The sequence below is a fragment of the Trichogramma pretiosum genome, unplaced genomic scaffold (genome assembly GCF_000599845.2).
Source record: "Trichogramma pretiosum strain Unisexual culture from Peru unplaced genomic scaffold, Tpre_2.0 scaffold46, whole genome shotgun sequence".
In the NCBI taxonomy this organism is placed as follows: domain Eukaryota; kingdom Metazoa; phylum Arthropoda; class Insecta; order Hymenoptera; family Trichogrammatidae; genus Trichogramma; species Trichogramma pretiosum.
The window spans coordinates 708,787-730,909 of record NW_019641609.1 but is presented as its reverse complement, the minus strand read 5'-3'; the positions used below and the strand labels follow the sequence as shown (position 1 = coordinate 730,909).

General features: G+C 44.7%; 6 protein-coding genes across 9 annotated transcripts; 4 read left to right on the top strand and 2 right to left on the bottom strand.

The window, feature by feature from the left end:
• The first annotated feature begins 123 nt into the window (after window positions 1-123).
• Window positions 124-5,573, top strand: LOC106654771 (integrin beta-PS). Of its 4 annotated transcripts, none has more exons than XM_014374773.2 (10): window positions 124-354; window positions 1,745-1,920; window positions 1,989-2,256; window positions 2,332-2,560; window positions 2,632-2,716; window positions 2,803-3,447; window positions 3,530-3,853; window positions 3,955-4,149; window positions 4,238-4,771; window positions 4,846-4,936. In XM_014374773.2, exons 2-10 carry the CDS (start codon window positions 1,747-1,749, stop codon window positions 4,918-4,920), a joined length of 2,529 nt encoding a protein of 842 aa, XP_014230259.1. In that variant the 5' UTR covers window positions 124-354; window positions 1,745-1,746; the 3' UTR covers window positions 4,921-4,936. The 4 variants fall into 4 exon arrangements, with proteins under 4 accessions (XP_014230259.1, XP_014230257.1, XP_014230256.1 ...); XM_014374771.2 differs by lacking the exon at window positions 124-354 and adding an exon at window positions 603-671; XM_014374770.2 differs by lacking the exon at window positions 124-354 and adding an exon at window positions 904-994.
• A 513-nt stretch (window positions 5,574-6,086) lies between these two features.
• Window positions 6,087-7,644, top strand: LOC106654774 (60S ribosomal protein L6-like). The gene is made up of 4 exons (XM_014374782.2): window positions 6,087-6,179; window positions 6,573-6,731; window positions 6,811-7,084; window positions 7,255-7,644. Exons 2-4 carry the CDS (start codon window positions 6,573-6,575, stop codon window positions 7,599-7,601), a joined length of 780 nt encoding a protein of 259 aa, XP_014230268.1. The 5' UTR covers window positions 6,087-6,179; the 3' UTR covers window positions 7,602-7,644.
• A 698-nt stretch (window positions 7,645-8,342) lies between these two features.
• LOC106654740 (F-box/LRR-repeat protein 16-like) lies at window positions 8,343-10,499 on the top strand. The gene is made up of 5 exons (XM_014374740.2): window positions 8,343-8,492; window positions 8,575-8,705; window positions 8,778-9,591; window positions 9,663-9,969; window positions 10,033-10,499. The coding sequence occupies exons 1-5, from the start codon at window positions 8,415-8,417 to the stop codon at window positions 10,419-10,421; spliced, it is 1,719 nt and encodes a 572-aa protein (XP_014230226.1). The 5' UTR covers window positions 8,343-8,414; the 3' UTR covers window positions 10,422-10,499.
• LOC106654725 lies at window positions 10,476-12,821 on the bottom strand. Its single transcript, XM_014374725.2, has one exon. The coding sequence runs from the start codon at window positions 12,578-12,580 to the stop codon at window positions 10,655-10,657; it is 1,926 nt and encodes a 641-aa protein (XP_014230211.1). The 5' UTR covers window positions 12,581-12,821; the 3' UTR covers window positions 10,476-10,654.
• A 548-nt stretch (window positions 12,822-13,369) lies between these two features.
• LOC111693585 (dentin sialophosphoprotein-like) lies at window positions 13,370-18,332 on the top strand. Its single transcript, XM_023458507.1, has 6 exons — window positions 13,370-13,676; window positions 15,485-16,502; window positions 16,701-17,028; window positions 17,099-17,464; window positions 17,524-18,250; window positions 18,309-18,332. Exons 2-6 carry the CDS (start codon window positions 15,566-15,568, stop codon window positions 18,330-18,332), a joined length of 2,382 nt encoding a protein of 793 aa, XP_023314275.1. The 5' UTR covers window positions 13,370-13,676; window positions 15,485-15,565.
• Window positions 18,333-19,540: 1,208 nt separating this feature from the next.
• Window positions 19,541-21,641, bottom strand: LOC106654981 (carbohydrate sulfotransferase 11-like). Its single transcript, XM_014375164.2, has 6 exons — window positions 21,049-21,641; window positions 20,756-20,904; window positions 20,511-20,682; window positions 20,272-20,431; window positions 20,005-20,204; window positions 19,541-19,846 (listed from the first exon to the last, which is right to left on the bottom strand). The coding sequence occupies exons 1-6, from the start codon at window positions 21,214-21,216 to the stop codon at window positions 19,574-19,576; spliced, it is 1,122 nt and encodes a 373-aa protein (XP_014230650.1). The 5' UTR covers window positions 21,217-21,641; the 3' UTR covers window positions 19,541-19,573.
• Between the last annotated feature and the right edge of the window lie 482 nt (window positions 21,642-22,123).

Here is a 22,123-nt window from a genome sequence, read left to right as displayed (position 1 = left end):
TTTGTATTCCGTAATCTGAAGCTCTCTCATTTCCCCCACCATGCGCGCATGATCGAGTCTTTGGCGCACACGCATAATAATTGCTAAACGCCAACCGCTAAGTAAAACTCTTGCCAGTGATTACTCAGTCTCTGCGGACTCGCTGCCCGGCAGCGTCGTGCTATACAACGTCATATGCGGTGACGTTTCTTTATTATTTATTCTTCAGCAAGTGTCGGTGTTTATGTCCGTAAAAGTCAAAAGCCAAATGCTGATCAAAATTAATCGGATAAATCATTGAGTGCGAGTGTGATATTTTTATACAAGAGGCACGCGACACCAATTGACAACCGAGAAAGGTTGATAACACAGGAAGTAAGGATTACACAGTCGCATATCATTTATTCATGAATGTGCAGGCGTCGGTGGTGATGCATCAGCGACTTCTCGCACAGTCAAATCATCGATTTGAAAATCCGTTAAGTCGCGCATTACGTGTAATATAATACCAAAAATCAGCGAGATGAATTTATAAGGATGACGGCATCTTGTGTCCCGATGTGTTTGTATTGTTCGCATTTCAAAGACGCGTCACGTGTGTGTACTTGTGTGTTTTCTTCTCGCCGAGGAACGCGTTTACCTTTGTGTATGTGTATGGCTATATAAGCGAGTGGTTTGACAACGAGTTTCAGGTACACTTGAAATAAACGCAAAGTGAAAAGAGAAAAAAAAGCACGGGAAGGAAAGAGTAATTCCATGGCGAGCTGGTTTTTACGCGCTCGTTGATCGACCGCACCTACTCGTATATTTTTACGAATTATCATTATCTTTATTCCTTGTTTCGTATTAAAATCGATCTCAATCGTATTTGAACTATCGCGAATCAAGAGGCGTTTAAATTTTACGTTCGCTTGTGCTCCGATTCCGAATAACTACCAGTTAACTCCGAGCGTGCATTGGACGATGAATAAATATAGCCGCTTTATGAGTTTGTTTATGTAGTCTGAAGCTCAAAGTTAGTTTTACAGTCTTCAAATAGCCCTATTTTAAAAATATTTCGCGGAGAAATTTTTACGTGTGTTCGTGTAAACATCCCTTTTCTAAAACAAATAATTAACATTTTATGGGTTGAGCATATTAAAAATGTTTCCCCATTCAACAAATCGAATCCTCTGTCATGACTCTACCTGTTCTTGAAAGTATCAATTTACTTGCAGCTCACACTGTGGAGCTTTATCATTTTGTAAACTCTGCATTTTCTGATCCAGCAATTATTCTTTTTACAAGCTTTGCTTTATTGTCATCAGTGCTGTAAGAGTGTGAATCAGGATTTTTGTGGTGGAAGAGTCTGAGTCAAGATATGAATAAAATACACATAATGATCTTTTAATTTCTTATAATTTTGAATCTTTTTTATATTCTTTGAATATAAATACAGGCAAATTAAAATGGAACTAAACACAGACATATACTCAAAAACTGCTTTAAAAACTAAAAAAATATTCTTTTTTTAAGTTAAAATTTTCAAGCACAGAGCTAAACTCTTTCTTGAGATGATAAGCCCCTTTAATTGATAAGTAATCTACAGAACCATTTCATTTTTTTAATTATCAAAAATATACCAATTAGTAGTTTTATTTTAAAATAAAATATTTCAATTCATGCATATGATGAATAAGGTCTTTGACAAAATTATCTTTCAAAAAAATGTTAAGATTTTTTTTTACCTTGTGATAGTTAATAAACCTATTTGAATTATTTACAGAAATGGTCAACTACTCAAGGTGCTGTGTGACAATTATGCTATTAGCATGGATGACAATCATTACTCTAGCTTTACAGTCTGCGTCTGAAAAAACGACAGGCTCAAATGCATGCATTAACAAGCAGACTTGCCATGACTGTATACAGACCCCCAGTTGTGCATGGTGTTCTATGCCTGTAAGAAAACTTTTTTTTGTTTTCTAATAATACAAAATCAGAAAAACTAACTGTATATGATTTTACAGGGGTTTGGTAACAAACGGTGCTTTCTTCCACATGTTAATGCCAAAATATCAGCAGAATGTCCTGATGATTATACTATTAATCCTGATAACGAGTACATTAAAATAAGATATAAAGACTTAACCAAAGGAAGTTATAGTCCTGTGATTGGTTTAAAAGAAGATAATAAACAAAAAGAACAAAAATCAGTCAGCAAAGATGACATAGGCAGTAATAAACAAGAAGCAGTGCAACTTTATCCTCAGGAAGTTAGCTTGAAATTGAGAATAAGTAAGAATATAAATTCTTTATCACTAAATCATACATTATTGGAAAATGAGGTCTAATAATGTTTCATCCTTTTAGATGAGGTCCAGAAAATCAAAATTGAATTTGCTCAGGCAGATGATTATCCAGTTGATTTATATTATCTTATGGACTTGAGTAACTCTATGAAAGATGACAAGCAAAAATTGTCTGATTTGGGTCAGCTGCTTGTAGAAAGTATGAGCAACATAACTAGTAATTTCAGATTAGGTTTTGGCAGTTTTGTCGATAAAGTTGTCATGCCTTATGTGAGCATGGTGCCAAAAGCGTGAGTTGTTAAACAATTTTTTTTCTAAATCAAAATCTATAAAATTATTTAATTGAAATTCTTTTTTTTAGCTTGATAGAACCTTGTGATGGATGTGCTGCACCATACGGTTATCGAAATCATATGCCTTTATCTCAAAACACTCGTAGATTTGCGGTAAAAAATTTCTTTCATCTTTAATAAGATTTTTTTACAATTAAAAATCGTGCAAAAACAATCTAACGTTCTAATTGCTATTGCAGACAGAGGTACGAGATGCCCCAGTTTCTGGTAATTTAGACGCTCCCGAAGGTGGCTTCGACGCTATAATGCAGGCAATAGTCTGTAGAGACGAAATTGGCTGGCGCGAAAAAGCTCGTAAGCTCTTGCTATTTTCGACCGATGCCAGTTTTCACTATGCCGGCGACGGTAAACTAGGTGGCATCGTCAAGCCCAACGATGGTATGTGCCATCTCGACAAAACAGGACTATACACGCATTCCACTCTTCAAGATTACCCCAGCATCTCTCAAATCAACAGAAAAGTCAAGGAAAACTCTGTCAACATAATTTGGGCTGTTACAGAGGAGCAAATTAGAATTTACAATAATTTGACGAATCTCATTGAAGGTTCATACGCTGCCAAACTCAGCAACGATTCCAGTAACATCGTAGATTTAGTTCGTGAGCAATACAATGCGATCTCTAGTTCCATTGAAATGAAAGATACTGCAAGTAGTAATGTCAATCTAAAGTATTACTCCAGTTGCCTGGGCGGACCAATGGTCGAGACCAACAAGTGCGATGGAATGAAAGTCGGTAACAAAGTTGAATTCACCGTAGAAGTCGAAGTACCGGCTTGCCCGGAAAATCGCTCCGAATGGAATCAGAAGTTCCTCATATATCCGGTAATAATTTTATTCGCTAGACTCCTTTTAATCCGACGCATCGATTTTTTTATACCAACCTCTTTTCTCTCCCCCATCGTAGGTCGGTATCAACGAATCGCTAACTGTAAATCTCGAAATGATCTGCGATTGCGATTGCGAGCGACCGGACACCAGCGCAACGTTTACGCGCGGGTTCCAGCCGAATTCCACGGAGTGCGAGAATCACGGCGATCTCAGCTGCGGCATTTGCGCCTGCTATGCGGGCTACTTTGGCAAGAAGTGCGATTGCGACGCGAGCAAGGGGGTCTCGGCCAAAACGAGCGATCTGGCCTGCCGACCCGATAACACGACGACCGTCGACTGCAGCGGCCGCGGCACCTGCGAGTGCAATCAATGCAACTGCAACAAAAGATCCGATGGCGAGGTGAGCCGAGCACTATGTAGTTGCTAATTGCGAGGCGATAATTGGACGTTTAGTTGGCGCGTGGGTGCGAACTCATGTCTGTGATAATGCTCGTGTTGCAGGAAATCACCGGACAATACTGCGAGTGCGATAACTTCTCGTGCGACCGTCGCAACGGTGAGTTGTGCTCGGGCCCGAGCCACGGTACGTGCGATTGCGGTAAGTGCGAGTGCCATCCCGGCTGGAGCGGCAAGGCGTGCGAATGCAGCACCAACAAGGACACCTGCTACCTCGACGGCCTCGAGTGCTCCGGACACGTAAGTCAATCATTTTGGCTGGCATTACCCAGGCCCTTTAATTATTTTATTGCTTTTAAAATTGGCATCGTGTCTTTGATCGTCGCAGGGTACATGCGAGTGCGGAAAATGCAAGTGCCACGATGACGGCGATATGCACTACTCTGGCCAGTTTTGCCAGATTTGTCGCACGTGTCCGAGCCGATGCGACGACCTGAAGCCCTGCGTCCTCTGCGAAGCTCACCGAATGCTCGGCAGCAACGACACGACGACGATGGACGAGCCGCCCCCGGAATGCAACACCACCTGCAAGATCAGCGACATCAAGTACGAGTACGTCGACACGATCGAGATCGACATCGACCGCGAGGAGGGAAGCTGCAGCGACTACGACGATCAAGATTGCAAATACTTCTTCGCCTATCATCACAATATTACCACGAACAAATTTCACGTGCGCCTGCAAAAGAATCGCGAGTGCCCGCCGCAAGTCTACGTATTAGGAATAGTACTGGGAGTCATTGCCGCCGTAGTATTAGTTGGGCTCGCTCTGCTATTACTATGGAAGCTGCTCACTACTATTCACGATAGGAGAGAATTTGCGAGATTCGAGAAGGAACGCATGATGGCCAAGTGGGACGCTGTGAGTTTATAGTTTTTCAATTTTTACTAAATTGTTATTTCGGCTGGTCGCTGATTAACTTGTACGCTTTTCAGAGTGAAAATCCGATTTACAAGCAGGCAACATCGACCTTCAAGAATCCCATGTATTCAGCCGGTAGCAACAAATGAGAAGAGGAGACGGATTACGGATCGATGGTCGCGAAACACTGGCATTTTTCCAAAATTTAATCGCGTTAAAATATTCAAATTTTTCTAGATGAGAGTATTGTATTACTGCCATAATAATGTTAAGTAGTAGCTCCTTCATATTGTAAATTTCTTCAACGAGAGAGAAAGAGAGAGCTGAGCTGAAAATCCGATGTGATTATTTGAGCCACTTAAAACCGATTTAATGAAATTTTTTACATACTTATTTTTATCCATTCTTACAATGGAATTGCGAAAGAAAATATATTCATACGAATGATATGAACATGAATTTATCGTATTAAGTAGAGTAATTTATGTATTATATTAAGAAAAAAATACGATAAGCACATCATATACGCGCACACAATGTAAAAATCTCAAAAACTTAAGTGCCTATACAGCAATTTTTTTCGATAAATCAAATATATGTATTGTAAATTTTTACGATAGCAGGTGACTTCTAGTCACGATGTATACTGTTGAAGTTGAAGTTTAACCAATGATATAAGCGCAATAGTTCTTCCATGTTTTCTCTATAACAGAGAAGTAGTTCTATGTGATTATTTTGAAATCAATTTATCAAATTTTTTAATTTTTGTAATATAAAAATTTAATATCAAGTAATATCTATATTTTATTTGTGTAATATCGAGTACTTTATTATTTTATTAAAAATTTTTTAAATATTTTATTAAATCTTTTATACCAACGAAAAATTGTCGAACAAAACAATTAGTGTATCTGCAATACTATTTTTATCATTCCATCTTATTATATCTATTTTACTTACAAAATTTTATGTCATAATTATGCTATTTGATCAGAGTAAGTGTAACAATTTTTTTAAAAGTAGAAGCTAGTTGTTGAGCAAAATATTATAGATATTTAATAGCATAGCTACTAAGTAAGAACTTCGTAATAAAAAATATTCAATAAAACACTTTCAAAATTCTGATTTTTTCTCTACAGCACTCTTATTATAATTTAACATTTTTGTTTCACAATATTAATGGCTGATATTATTTTTTCTCAAATCTCAAATCCACTACTTATCTTGGCTTCTACTGATAAATTATTAATATTCGCTAAAAAATCTACGTTTCAAGCATTCAAATCACCGCGCGGTTTAACTGCGCGAGTCACAAACCATACACAGATGGCGCAAGACACACTTTTTCAAGACGAATTCCCTTGCTCGACCACGAGGGGTCTTTTTCCTATAAGTATTGATACTCACGGTAAGTGGCCTGAAGAATTAATTTTTAAATAAAGTTATCCATCTGATTGTTTATTGCTCCAATATCTACGAACGGATAACCGATGAAATGATGTTTCTAAATTTTTCATGTTCCCAACGTAATTAATAGTTTTCTTAAAATTACTCATAAGTGTTTACCGGTTTATTGAACAGTCTGTTAATGTTCAATAAGACGTCTTTTTTTAAGGAAAAAAGGACCTTAAATGTGCCAAAGTGTTGAAATCTTTCAATTATACTTTCTGTTCATAAAACGATGATCTACATCAAGCATTTTAAAATTACATTATAAACAAATCAACATAACCTAAAATAATTCTTAGCTATTATGATGAGCTGTATAACACAGATGTTAATTGTAATGCTTAATTTTTAGATGTCGAATGCTGTAGCAGCAAAGCCCCAGGAGGGCAAGAAGGCCCAGGGAAAACCCAGGAATTACGACCTGGGTAATGGAATTAACAGGTTCTCCAGGGCCCGTATGTTCCATAAAAAGGCCATTTACAAGTTCTTGGGCAAAACTACTCCCAAAAAGGTCAGTAATTTTGAAACATTGAGCATAAATTTGTCATAACGCAAGTGTCAATTCTTATTGTGAATTTAACTCTTTTCAGGTTGTTGAGAAGAAGGCTGTTACCGTCGAGAAGCAAATTGGTGGTGAGAAAAATGGTCAGACCAGAACTGTTCTTTTGAAGAAGAGAAGGTCCAGCTATCCTACAGCTGATTTGATCAAGAAGAGGCCTGCCAAGAAATGCTTCTCCCAGCATGTTCGCCATTTGAGAGCAAGCATTGTTCCTGGAACAATCTTGATCCTTCTTGCTGGTCCACACAAGGGCAAGCGTGTTGTTTTCATGAAACAATTAAAGAGTGGTTTACTCTTAGTTAATGGTGAGTTCAATACTTTTAACATCTTTCAAATTATTTAGTGTTTAGTATTTGCAATTTGAAGGATACAATTTATTTATTTTCTGTACAACTGATTTGATCAGATTGATAAACATTAAAGATTTTTCTATAGTTACTTTGATTACAATAAACAATTTATAAATAATTTTCAGGTCCATTCCTCATCAATGGATGCCCACTCAGACGTGTCCATCAGAACTATGTCATTGCCACCAGCACCAAGATCGATATGAGTGGTGTAAAGCTCCCTGAAAATCTCAATGATGAGTACTTCAAAAGAGTGCACGAGAAGAGAGCTAAGAAAGAAGAGGGTGACATTTTTGCAGTTAAGAAGACAAAATATGTACCTTCTGCTCAAAGAAAAGTTGACCAAAAACTGGTTGACTCAATGATTGTTGATGCCATCAAAAAATCTGGAGAAAAGAAGACAATGTTTGCTTATCTTGCAACTATGTTTGGACTGCGCAGCAGCCAGTACCCTCATAGAATGAAGTTTTAAATAAATTAATTTTATTTTGAGAGTAAAATTTTTTTAACATCAATGCTTTTGGAAAACTTTCATTACACCTTTACTTTTTATGATAAATTTTTATTTTATTCTATTAATTAAACCCTTTTAATGTTGAAAGCAAGTTGATATCATCTAATATTCTTGAAACAATTCGAGAATAAAAAACTATAAATTCCTAAGAATTTTCTGACGCTCTAATAAATAATTCAATTCATTTTATTTGAGGTATTTTACATGAAAATGTACTTTAAAGTTTAATAATGTTGACTATTTAATTTCAATATTTTTTATATGAATCGGCGCCGTTCTCGACAGGAGACGCTGTTAATAGCTAATTTTTATGAGTGTTCTTTAGCAGAGCTTAAGTTAGTAGTGTAAAAAATATATTTTGATCATAATGTAAAATTTATTAAGTACAAAATCTTATTCCATATTTGCCAAACTCTACGTTATGATTAAAAGGATTCGTAAGAACGAGAGACGATTTGCGCGTAGATACAACAGAATGGGTTCTACAACATTATTTTTTATTAAACTTTTTTTCATCAATAGATTATTAAGATGCGTTGTTTTCTCGAATTTTTATGAGTATCAAGTTTCAATCATGTTTGAATATTTCTATTAGATCACATAATTCTTCAGTAGTAATATTTTCTCTCGTATCACAACAAACCATCTTTGCCGTGTCGTTAAGCTCATTGTTTACGTGAACGTTACATCTTGTGAAAATTTTGATTTTCCAAACTACACCGTGAAAATATCAGTACTTCTCCGATACGTAGAAGAGTGATATATCAAAAGATGGAACAAATCAGTAAAAAGTCAGAAGAAATGCCTCTGCAGGCAACTAAATTGTTGATCGATAATATCAATCCTCTGGTGAGATCGAGTGAAATTTTCACAACCGAGCCGTGGGGACGAACGCGAATTCTCATATCCGAAATCCTCGTCGTCGTTTCAGGTACGCCACAAAAGTCTACACGACTGTCTGCGAGTTTTCGGGACAATCCGAAATCTCGTGCTGAAAAAAAGAAAGTCGAAGCAGAGAAGTTACGCCTTCGTCACGTACAGTACCTCCGCGGAAGCATTACGGTAGGTCGCGCGTCGATTAATCCTCCTACGACGAATCGGCTAATTTGATCATTTTCGTTGCTCGCGTCGCAGTGCTTACAATTGTTTGCTGCTGCGTAAAACGCTGTGGCATCCGGTCCTCGTCATCCCTTTCCTGGGCAACGAATCAGCGAGGAAGGAGCTCCGCAACAACGACCATCGCATGGAGGCGGACTGCGGCGACGAGGACACCTTCGACGCTTCGGAGTTCGCCTATTATCGCTTCGAAAAGAACGACGACGATCTGATAAACAATCTGAACAACGATTGTCTGGCGCGCGTCTTTTCGTTCTTACCGATTCCCGACAGGCTCGCGATGGCCGAGGTGTGCAGGCGCTGGGAAGTCGTGAGCCAGCAGGCCTGGCGCTCGTTCAACAGGTTCAGCCTGTCGCCGGCCAACTGGTACTCGTCGTCGGCGGAGCATCAGGAGAAGCACATATTCTCGTTCGCCGGCATGAGCATAGTCCGCGAGACGTCGATCGTTCGACTGCTCGGCCACTGCGGCCGGTACGTGAGCGAGCTCGATCTGTCGTTCGGCAGCAACGTGCACAGCACGGCCATCTTGATCAACATCTTCAAGCTCTGTCCCAACGTCCGAGTGCTGAATCTGCGCCACTACAAATACAACAATCCGTCGTCGATCAAGTCTCTGGCCGACAATTGCCAGAGGATCCAGCACCTGATCCTCGACGACTCGTTGTTCTACAATTGCTACCAGGATCAAATGTGCCGGATCTTCAGCAAGAACGAGATCAAGATTTTGGAGCTGTCGGGTGACATGAGCGATAAAGTTCGTCGGAGGATTCGCTGTAGGTATCTCAGGGAGCTCGTCGTTTCGCGCGCCCAGAATCCCATGCTGATGCATCGAGTAAGCGTCACACATCGAACTCGTATCCATTCGAATTAACACTCGTGTGACTTGACGACGACTCTTTGCAGATCGTCGAATTGGCGGTGAACTTGCGCCGATTCAAGTACGACTTCGACTCGAAAGAGACTATTTTTTATCGCAAGGCCGAATCGGAGTTTCTGCAGTGCCTGTTCAGGAGCGAGTGCAGCCAACAGCTGGAGGATTTGGAGATCAATTACCGATTTTCCAACTATAAGCTCCAGGGCCGTCTCGAGGAGTCGCCGACTTTTACGCAATTGAGAAAGCTCAGCTTGCGAGGAGCTTTTTTCGTCGATGATAAATTTCTCATTACGATATGCAGGATGAATCCGCGATTGGAGTCCGTCGACGTCAGCAGTAAGTTGTAAAAAAAAAAATTAAATCGAGTACTTCACGTTGAAATTTAAAAAATTGACACAGACTGCGTGGCCTTGACGGAAGAGAGTTTGAAGAAGGTCTCGCAGCTGCCTCGACTCGCTCGTTTGGCAATAGAAGGATTGAACGGAGTCACGGACGACATCTTCGATGACAAATGTACCACGAATCTCCAGGTACTGAATTGCAAAGGATGCGTCGGAATGCGGCCGACTGGTTTGATGAAGTTGATCCGGTCGTCGCTGCTGTCGTTGAAAATTGTAGACCTCGAGGGCTGCACGGAAATCACCGACGATTTCGTCAACGCCGTCGTGGATCGCGTCAAAGAGAGGAACAGAGAACCGGTTCTAACGTTGAACGTTTTGAATACTTCGGTCACTCGCGGTGCAGAGAGTTTACCGGCTGGCTTAAAATTCACCGAGATTTCCGAGTGAAATCAACGTTGTTATAAATTTGTAAAATTGTTATTTTAATAAGAAATTGTTAAGTTGTTTGTTACAATGAAACTTCTTTATTATTCTTTGTAATTAAAACATAAATTATTATAAAATTAAAACGTGGAAAAAAAAAGTTAAAATCCAATTAATGAATTTATATTTTCATTTATAATTAAGATTATGACACTCATTGCTCAGCAACAAGACTTCAAAAATAACCAACGTGTATATCACAGCTTGCGTTTTTTAGATTGATGATCTTCGTGAGCTACAGCTACCACCTCTGTAGCGTTGTAAACTCTTTTCGAGCCTCTGGAGGCCAAGCAGATCCGCCAGAAATCCTTGTTCGTCAGTGGCTCGAAGATCTTTTCGCAGCAGAGAATCGGCAGTCGATAGCCGGTCATCGTCAAGAAAAACTCCAGCGCCCATCGTTGGCAAAATCCTCTCGCCAGAATATCGCATAGGTGCGCGACGCTCGCCTCGCGATGTTGGTCGGAGAGCATGTAAAGACTATTTTGGCGTGCAAATGAAGCGTAGCCCGCGAACGGGAGTAGTTTGATGGCTTTCGCGGGTAGCAATCGCATCGCGTCGTAGAGCGACAGATTCGGACTCACCATCCGCCTCTTCGCTGTTTCCGCGAACTCCTTGTCGTCGTACCAATGCTCATCGAGATTCGACGTTTTCTCGAACACACCGTGATTTGCGAATAATTTCATGATCGTCAGGACATCGCTACGGCCCAGCTCGTATCCTTTTTTTTCTAGGCGCTCGACGCAGATCAGAATGCGAGATGTCATTTCCAATTTCAATCCCCAATCTTTGATTCTGAACGTTTTCCAGTGTTCCTCAAAATGGCTCTCGGTTGGCAAAACGAAGCTGGACAGATCAGCGCCATGATCCAGTAGAATATTGATCACCTTTGGCAAGAGACTCGCCACGGCCCATTGCAGCGGTGTTCGACCCAAATTGTCCACGGCGTCGATCTCCAGCGTGCGATGTTCCTCCTCGCAGATCTTGAATAACAGATTCGCCGAGCCGTGATCCCACTCGTTCTGACAGATTCTGTGCAGGGGTGTGAATCCCTCTGCATTGGCCGCAGACAGATCGGCGCCTCGTCTCAACAGCAATTCGACCACCTTCTGGTTGTTGCGGCCCAAGGCCAAGTGCAGCGGTGTATTGCCCGACTTGTCGCGGGCATCGATCTGCACCGGCTTGTATTTATCGTCGCAGAGGTCGAACAGCACATTCATATCCTCGCTGGTAGTCTTGCACATGACGTGCAGAGCTGTGAGCCCGTTCTTGTTGGCCAAATTGGGATTGGCGCCGTTTTTCAGCAGCAGCTCGGCCGTCCTGTGATTGTAATTGTCCAGGGCCACGTGTAGCGGCGTGTCGCCCGTTTCGCGCCAGACGCAGTTGACGTTCTGGCCGGCCTTCAGGAACTTCTCGACGGCGAGCTCGCAGCCCTCGGACATGCAGGCGGCGTGGAAGTGCGTGAAGCCGGTCTTGTCGGCGTAGTTCAGGTCGTACCTGTCGTAGGCCGAGAAGAGCTTGTCGACGGTCACGCTTCGGCCCTCCTTGGCCGCGCGATGCAGCGGCGTGGTGCGACGCAGCATCGGTTTGCCCCTGTGATCGACTTTGGGCTCGTCCTTGTAGTTGGCGATGTACACGAAATCGATGAAGTCGGCTCTCTCGGACGAGTTGCCGGAGAACTTGACGACCTCCGTGAGAAGCCGCTCCATCTGCTCGCGCTCGAAAATGCTGTTCAAATCAGGGTATCCGCCTCTCCAATATTTGAACATGGAACGAAGTTGTTCAACGAGATCCTCTAGCTGTCTTCTGCCAGCCCACTGGAGCCTCTCACTTATGCTCTTCAAATCTTCTAATCGGTTTTGGTCAACGGCTTCATGTTCGTCTTCGTCGTCGTCTTCGTCATCTTCGTTGTCTTCGTTGACTTCATCGCCTTCATCTCGCTCGTTGTTTTCGTTGTTTTCCTCACTTTCGTTGTCTTCGTCATCTTCATCTTCTTCGTCGCTGTATGAATCGCCGTCATAATCGAATTCGCCACTAAATTCAGAGCTGTCGTATTCGCCGAACTCATCATCTTCCTCGAACTCGTCGAAATCTTCATCGGATTCTTCGCCAGGTGTCACGGACATCTTTTTGCGTATTCACACTTACACACACAATCGACACAATGGTTTATAATGTAAAATTCACTGATTTGCAGTAATCTTTTGAGTTTCTTTTGAGTATGCACGACGTTGTAAATCGTATAACGTGTGCGGGAAGCAATGATCGCAGAGTCGTGCGTTCGACCGAACAACCCGTACGAACAGGCACAACGAGAGTGTAAATAATAATGATTCAAAGTTTAGAACGCAAGAGAGATGTGTTACACGACGCTGCTGAGTAGTCAGTAGACGTTAGGAAGGCTCTCGACCTCTCGTGCCCAGTGCTACTTGACGCAGTGGAGGGGAGAGAGAGCGGGAAAAGCGCCGGCAAAAATATCAAGGCAGAAAACCTAACGATTATCGCGTTCGATCGTTTTTTAACTTCTTTGTTTGTAGATTCAACGGACAACGCGCTTGAAGAAATTTCACTACAAAAGAAAGCGTCACTTGTTGGTACTTTGGTCGCGAGTTCGAGTTAATGTTCATAGATTAATACGTACTACACATAGGGCTGTACGTGCAGTGGGGGCGGCGGGAGGTGTGTAGTGACTAGTGACTAGTGCATATAGTAGCATATAGCCGCCGCGCGAAGCTAGAAAGAGAGAGAGGGATATATATAGGAGAGAAACTCGAGGGGGTCGATATTTTCTCTCCTGTTTTCGTTACTCACATATAGGTGTACATATACAGTGCGCCAAAGCTCGCGAGCGACGCTGCTGACGGCAGGTGAAGCAGCAATACATACATCGGTCAGTAGTGCAGCAAACTCTCGACTCGCGTACACGAAGATCTCCATCCTTTTGCGGACTCGCTACCGGCAGCGGCGTTTTTTTACGTTCAGAGAAGAATATTCAATGACGACAGTTTAAAATATAATGCCGAGCTTGACGAGCCGCAGTGAGTAGTTGTTATGCCGCGATCGTCGCACCATGCAGTGTTTGTTCTCCAGGGAGTTGCCGCTGATTGTTAATTGTTAATCGTGTAACATACGCAGTGTCGCGAGCAAAGAAAGATCATTCTCGAGTCAATGAGCAGCGGTCAAATAAAGCATCGAGAGTCGCCGTTTCGCAGATAAAAAAAGGTATACACACAACTTCAAACGTCCAATTGATGTAAATTTTTATTTCTTATTATATTTTCTAATTGTTACGAAGGAGGAAAATGAAGCGTTGACGTTGCAAACGATATATCGTTGATTGAAACGTCAAAAAATCGGATGTGACAGTTTATAACGTGTGTTATATTAGTCGAGCGTACACAAAGCTTGCGAGACGTATACACACAGCCTTTATACCCGTACGTAAAGTCGATATTATACTTTATAACGGCAAACTTTATATGCCTGTAAGGCGTTAACACGTGCTGCAGCGGCATAATGTAGTATTAAGTGCAGCACGAGTTTGCATACATCTTACGTAGCTGTGCGTGTGCAAGCTGTGCACGTATTATAATATGGTATATTAGCAGATGTACGTTAGACACATACCTATTAGGGAGTCGCGTGATCTACTCGAATGCGACGTCTTCCTCGCGTATTTAAAAGAAAATAATAAATAACTGAGCGCGTCAAAGTCATCGTTCGACGCGTGTCCGATAATGTATTGCAGGAATAGACGCGTGTGCACAGTTCGTGTGTGTGTGAGTATCTCGCGGACAAACGTCGCAGTTTAATATCATGCCGCAAATCGTCGATTGGCAATATTATATAGAGGATCTATCGCGCGCGGATCGTTATATTATGCTGCAGACGCGTATAAGGGGTGTACAATACTTTTGCCTCGCGACGCAGCACGCGACGTCGCACACATATAGGTATACGTTCGCGGAAGTCATCGATTGCTCTCTCTCTCTCTCTCTCTCTCTCTCTCTGAGAACACGCACGACGTTTTATAGCTATAGCTGTACGCACCCTAAAGCTGCGAAGTTTAATACACAAAACATGTCATACCTGGCATATCAATTAATTAATTGACGTGAAAGCGAATATTTATAAAATACGATTTCTTGTACGCTTATACAGTAATACGGGACTTTTGCGACTACGTAAAGCTCAATACAGAGAATATTAATATATACAAGGATGTATAAGCTGCTGCTGCTGTAGGGGTGTATCAGTAGGCTAGGCACCACGAGCATTCGTGCTCTGTATACAGGTGTACACACATGTGCCACTTTTGAGAGCCTCGATCGCCGCGAGAGATCTGTCGGCGCGATAAAGCCGGGGGCCTCCACTTCCGCGTCGCTCTCCTTTCGGTACTATGTACATGCATGTGTGTGTGCGCGCGCCAGAGTTAAACACACATTGGTCATATAATTCACGTATGCATTGATTGGGGTCACCACACCTGCCGATGATTTGTTTCGTCCTATACACACACGTGAAAAAGTGATCCTCGAAATTCGGGATCGCGATATTATTATTATCATCATCAACGACAAAAGGGGGCCGACCTGGAGACCCACAGACAAGATAGCGAACAAGTAGTAATCGCTCATTGAGGGGGTGGTGCGCGATTCACCTTGACAGTGCAGGCGCACGAGTAGCTGTGTGCAATTATAATAAGCCGATCGCAGCTGTTTATGTAGGCGGTCGCATTGAAAAACCGCCGCAAGCGCATCACGTGCTCGCGGCACCTCGGCCTCGTACAGGCATTCTATTGCAAAAGCTCTTAACTGGCGATGGTGGCCACGACGCTCAGCAATGAACCACATATCGAGGTTTACCCCCACGGTGAGAGCCAATTGCAGCAGGCTAAGAATCATCACGTTCAAGTGCACTCGTCTAGTGTCGCGTCTTTACACATTGTTGTCGCCTCTTATAGCCACCCTCGCTAGCTGCTTACAGCTACTTTGAAGCCTATTAATATAACCGCTTTCTGCATGATATAGGCAGCAATTGAACCATGAAATCGTCACCGCATCGTCGTCGCTCCGAGTTCAGTCGCAGCAGCTGCATAAGCGAGGTCGTCGATGCGACGTAAGCCAAGGACAATACAAGCAACATGCAGCGGCAGCGACTCGGCCCCGGCGGATGGACTTGCTATACCACTACCACCACCACCACCTCAACTACGACAAATGCTGCCGGCCGCTCGACCGACCGAGCAGCAGCAGCAGCAGCAGCAGCAGCAGCAGCAGGAGGCCACCACCGCGAGTTTGGCCAGTAGCAGCGACGACTACTCTTACAACGAGCCGAGCAAGCAAAAAATCGGCAGGCGTAGCAGTGGCGAGCCCGGCATTCAACTCACGCCCGTCTGGGAGTACGTCGCGCGGCAGCACAAGTTTCCCCCCGACGTCGAGCCTCGGCGCCTCTTCCAGGAGATCTCGGAGCGTCTGCGCGATCCCGAGTGGCAGGTTCGCCAGCACGCCCTGCGAGTCCTCATCGACGTGCTGCCCTGTCTCGCAGCGGAGGACCAGCACCGATCGTTGGACGAGCTGGTCCAGGAGCTGCTGCTGCGCGATCTCGTGGACAATCTCGGCAACTCGGCGCCGGCCGTGCGTAAGGGCTCGCTCGACGCCCTCAGGATCTATCTGCTGCACAGCGGCGAGCGCGACCTCGCCACCAAAAAGATACTGCGCATGGGGATGGATCGTCCGGTTAACGATGCCGAGGACGGCGATCGGGTGCTGCGCGGCGTCTTGCTCAGCACGCCGCTGCTGCTGTTCCCGTCGCGCTCGACCGGCAGACCGTCCTCGGCGCTGGTGCGCGAGGCCACCCGCACCCTGGCCATGCATCTCGTCCAGGTGCAGCATCAGGAGGCGGCGCTGCGCTCGCTCGTCAAGATACGCGACTCTTGCGACGACGACGAGAACGGCGACGGCCTGTCCGAGGTCGACGACTATCTGCGCCAGATCGACGAGAGCATCGTGCGCAACTTCGAGCTGCTCTGCGACGTCTACGGACTCGGCAAAAGGAAAAAGAGGCGGAGCATCGAGCAGCAGCCGCCCGCCAAGAAGAAGAGCAAACAGCAGCAGCTCGTCAAGGCCAGCGATAAAGTGCGTTCCTCGGCAGATGAGAATCGCCGGAAAACTGCTGCTGCTGCTGCTACGCGTCGATCTTATCAGCCACCATCTCGAAACGACGTCATCGTACCTTTGCACGTAGCCAAGTGGGAAAGTGACGACGACGACGAGGACGACGATGACAACAAATCGGACTCGGACACGTCGGGTATCGCCGAGGTCGACGACGAGTCGTCCGATCGACGATCCGGCTCCGGGAGCAGCGTCACCTCGGCCCGCATCGTCCTCGAGACCGAGATCAAATTCAACGAGGAGACGGCCATCACGATGACGATTCTCGAGGAGCAGGACAAAGAGGTCGAAGGTGCGGAAATAAGCGAGGAAACGAGCGATCTGCAACGCATCGAGGCCAGCACGGATCAAAATACTAAGCTTCTCGCAGTAGTCGACGAGAAGAAAAAATTACCCAGGCAAGTTGACACGAGATTATCTTTTCGAATTTTCATTCAATTTATAACCATTTAACAACCCTATCTACAGGCGTGTTCACTTTGGCGGTGAGATCGTGAAGCTGCGCACGCCCGACAGCGAGGACGCCTCGTCCATAGCCTCGTCCATGGAGCTGTCAACGTCATCTGGACGGAGAAGTTCGAGCCGCAGCCCGCCACCCACGCGCATACCCTTGCCCGTGGCACCGGCTACGAGACTGCCAGTAGCTCAGCCAAGGAGATCCCTGTCACAACCGACCCGAAGCAACAGTCGCAACAAAAACCACAGCCGCTCTTTCGCCCGGAGACGGTCCGCGTCGAGCAGCCCCAAGCGAGACGTTTACGTGCACGATGCGAGCCTCAGCCCCAAGAAGAGTATACTCGCTAAAAGCTCGGATTTCGGCGACAGTCGTTCGAGGTAAGTACAATATAGTACAGTGGCAAATTCGAGTTAACTAATTGCGCTCGTTCATTCAGTGCGACGGGGTCTCGATCGAGGAGCTCGCGGCGCGACTCGTACGTTGCCACCTCGGCGGTGGCAGCCATAGAGGCGCCGGCTTTTCAAATTTACGAGGAGCCCGATGATGTCGACGTCGACGACGATGACGAAGACGAGGACTACGAGCGAACGCCGAGTCCGGGCTTTTTGGGCGAAGCTTGCGGCATCATTGACGGCGACCACGAGGAGGCCAATGATCGTCAGCCCATCGAGAGCGTCTTCGGCGACAGGAGCGATTACGAGTCCTACGACAAAATCTGGAAGAACCAGGAAAATAAGTTGACCAGGTCGATGCAGCAGCGGCAGCGTAGCAACTCGGCGCTGGAGACTCCAACGAGATTCGACTACTGGCAGGAGGAGACCGACAGCAGGCGTCGAAGTCACTCGGCCATACCGGGCTACGAGGTCTTTCCGCGCCAGGAGCGCAATTACATACTCATGGAGCTGTCGAGTCCGAGCAAGACGCGACGCGCTTCCTTGGTTGTAACTGCTACTTCCGGTAAAGGTGAACAATCCGACGAAAAACCGCAGCAACAGCAACAAATCGATAACAAGGATGACGAGGACGAGGAGAAGATCGCCCTCGACGCCAAGGAGAAATCGTCGTCAGACGGTAGCGACGTCGAGTGGAAGTCGCCCATCGAGGAGAGCTGGGAGGAATTGGGCCTCGTGGACGATGAAATTCTCAACGATTTTCACAACAAGGTAAGCAAGACTCGTAGTATTTTTAATTTTTGTTGTTTTTTTTTCTTCTACACTGTAGACAAAAACAGATCGATTGTCTTAAGTACTGTGTCATTTTCTCTACCACTCAGCTGTTTCGCGGAAAATGTATACGCTTGAAAGTCATGAATTAACTAAACGCGCCCGAGCTTGCGACCGGCATAATACTTATGTACGCGCGCGTGCCCCCGAGAGATCGATTGCGGCGAAAGCGACTGTTTTCCTTCGCTGGAATTGACGATGACGCGAGGCTTTTTCTCGATTAAGAATCGCTCGAATAATTTCCTCTCATACATACAATACATATCGCGCCGATCAATTAGTTATGCATTCCTATATCATAAATTGAAATGTCACGTAAAATCTCGAATGTAACTAAAATTTTTCACGATAGTTGCTGGAGATTGCTTTATTTATTCGATTTTCAAAATCTTCACTCTAATTGTATTTTCATAAATGACTCGATAAATTGATTTTGTTTCTATGCTAATAGAAACATTCTATGCCATTGTATTGTACTATTGTATTTTTTTCAATAATTTTTTTCTTCGCGTACGTCTATACCAAATATTTGTATATTAACAGGTAGGATTATTTTCAAAAGTTAGGCTGTAGATTCGTATCAAGTAGAATTGATTGCATAATTAAATAATATAATAATGATCAAGTTGAATGAAAGACGTCGCTGTTATACAACAAAAACATTAACGTTTGCCAAGCTGGAAATTTTGCTCGCTGATAAGAGCTCTCCGCGATGACTACGTGCAGTTTTCCTTACTCGAAACGCTGCACATATGAATCTCTCGTATATGTGTATATGAAGTCAAACATTCGGATAAGCTCGGGCTGAATCGCTCTAACACACACACGTACACACGTTTCGTACAAGACGTGCTGCATGCATATGAGGCTCTGCGTAAAAAGTGGGTCGAGGCGCGATCGATTTCTATAATATACACCCCAGTATACGTTGTCGTCGTCGCCGAGAGAAAACTTTTGTCCAGGGGTTGGTGCTGTATCGTTCTTATAATATATATAAAGCTGCGAGCGGTGGCGATTCATTCAAACGCGCGGCAGCAGCAGCAGCTGCTTATGTGTGAGCGGCACGCGATTTTTTCCGTGTTCGCCAAAGGTACGTTGACTCGCGGCTAAGAGAGCGAAATAGAGAGGGAGAGGGAGGGCAAGAAAATAAAGGAATTTATATGCGGGCTTTGTCGGTCCGTGCGTGAGTCGCACAAATACATATTATTATTTACAAAAGTGCACCTTACAAGCTATACATAAAAACCTCGTACAAAAAAAGTCTTAAGCGGCCGTCGCGTAATCGTAATACTCCTCGGCCGAGTAGCCGAACAGCTCGAGATCCAGGCGAAATTTGTCGTGGAGCTTGCGCAGCTGGCGCTGCGTCAACTGGCCGAAGTAGATCTTGGCCAGGTCGGAGACTCGATTGATGCTCGGCGAGGACGACGACGAAGCATTGCTGCTGCTGCCCACGGCGTGCTGCCAGCGCGGCTTTATCGCCTCGTCCAGCCCCAATCGATGGATCACGTAGGCCTGATCGCGAGCCAATGTCTCAACCTGCGGCACAAAACGAGGCTGACTTTATTTATACACATATAAACGGCTCGGCTCGCAACGTGGATTTATGCGAGCGAGCTACTTTCGAATCATCAAGCTGGACACGCGCCTGTATACATGCATTATAATGCTGTAAGACATTTTTCATCCGAACTGACCTTGGCTATGAAGTCGTAATCGACGAGGCAGGGCGTGCAGAAGAGGTAGTAGGGCATCCAATGGTCGTCGCCGTAGTTGGCCAGATCCGTGTTGACGAGATACTCGACGAACTCGCGGAAGGTTGGCTCGACGCCGGCCGGCTCGGGTTTACCGGGTACTCTCACGAACTGGTCCTCCCTCGGCGGGCTCACGTTCTCATCTATCCATCGTGACAGAGAAAATCAAAAGCTGCATCTATGATACATGAGTCAGACATACGAGTTTACCTCGAAATTTCGCCACGATCTTTGATCCGAACTTTTTGTAAAAGTGCAGCGTTCCGTGCTCTCTGCCGGCCACGGAGTTCTCCAGTTTGTCCCGATAGGCGCTCAGCAGGCGCTCGAACGGGTGTCGCACGATCAGTAATTTCGCGCTCGAATTCAACAACTACGATTAACAGCAATGAATTTCGTTCATTATTCAATTGTTATTCATCAATTCTTGGCAAACAATAAATTCGTATTACCGATTCCGCCAGCGGCAAATCGATTTCCGGCATGAGTCTCCTGGCGATCATGGATATCTGCTCCTTTCCGCTGGCTAACTCGGCCTCCTCAGCCCCGTTCAGCAGGCACATGTTGTAGATCCACGTGGTGCTGCCGGCTTTGTAAATCGGACAGTACGAGATGTTGTGGGCTCTGTCAAGAAATCAAGAAATACATATACATTGTTGGAACTCGATATTCGAGTGTTCGCGCGTCTCTCTCCCACCTGTCGATGTAAAACACGCTGTACTGGGGCGCCGGTGGTTCTCTGAACTCCTGCTCAAAGTCCGGCGTTCTGTACGGGCCCAGCCTGTACTTCTGGCAAACTCTTTGGACGCGTGCTCGGCGCTCCTTATTTTCCAAGCTGGCCTCCCTCTAGTACAAGTAGTAATATAATACGTAGTTATGTGTACACACGATAAGAAAGGCCGGCCTCGCGAATATAACAATTTCGAAAACAGAGAGAGAAGAAAATTATTTCTCTTACCACCTGCGCGCAGCTATACGTAATGTATGTACCTGTAATTTTTCAAAGCCAGCCACAGCGGCGGCACCTCTGTCCGGCCGCCTGATTTTCAGCGGCGATTCCAGTCCCTTGTTATTATGCACGACGAGTAGAAAGAGCAGAAAGAAAAAACAGAGCACGAGCGCGAATCTCGTTAAAGCTCGCCTGAAGTTCCTAGTCATTGTTGCGCACTCTTATTTTTATTTTTGTTGTTGTTGTTGTCGTTTTTTGCCGTCTTTCGATACGTACGAGGAAAAAAAAATTAGCACTGTGAGCCACGTGTGCTGTTTGTTTTTTAACGTCGAGGTTTATTAATCGCAGACTTTTGTTATCGGCAATCGTCTCGACCGTCGCGTTCGCTGCTGCTGCTGCTGTTCTTTCTTCGAGTTTTCGATGAGAAACATTTTGTATTTGCGCAACTTTCAATTCAAAAAGTACACTTTCCAGGGTTACAAAACTTTCATATCGTTCATGAAGCACATGATGGCTGTATCACACGATCGCTCTATGAAAAATCGTAAACCGATGAAATTTTAGAATTAGAGACGAGTAAAGACGCGAGTCGGCGAAATAGCAGCGCAACTCGATCTTCGAGACTAGTTTTGTGCCTCGCATCATCGCACTCAGACGGAGACTCCATCTCCATACGATGTAAACGACCGATTCGATGCGCTCACGTCGTGGCTGTTGTCGTGTGCAGGTGGGAGGAGAAGAAGAAGAATCGCCAGAGGAGGAGTAGCGTATAAACATTTAGCCTTGAACGAAGCGGGCCATTGATCTGTGGCGCACGACGTGTATAAGAAGTCGCGATGATATTCGATTAAGGCACTATTATTGCCGCTATAGACGTGTGCCAGATGGCACGTGCATACGAGTGCGTTTAACAATAGGCCAATTCTGCATCTGGAGTAATTAGAGCCGCGACAATTGTCGTATTATTTATAATCGCGAGTCTCGTCGCGCTTCAGCCGCGTCGATATATAATGTATTATTGTTAGCTCGTTGCGTAATCGTCGTCGCGCGATAAGAATTTATTTCGCCGCTCGTGAGAGCCTAAAAATTACATTAGCTGCAGCCAAAACAAAAACA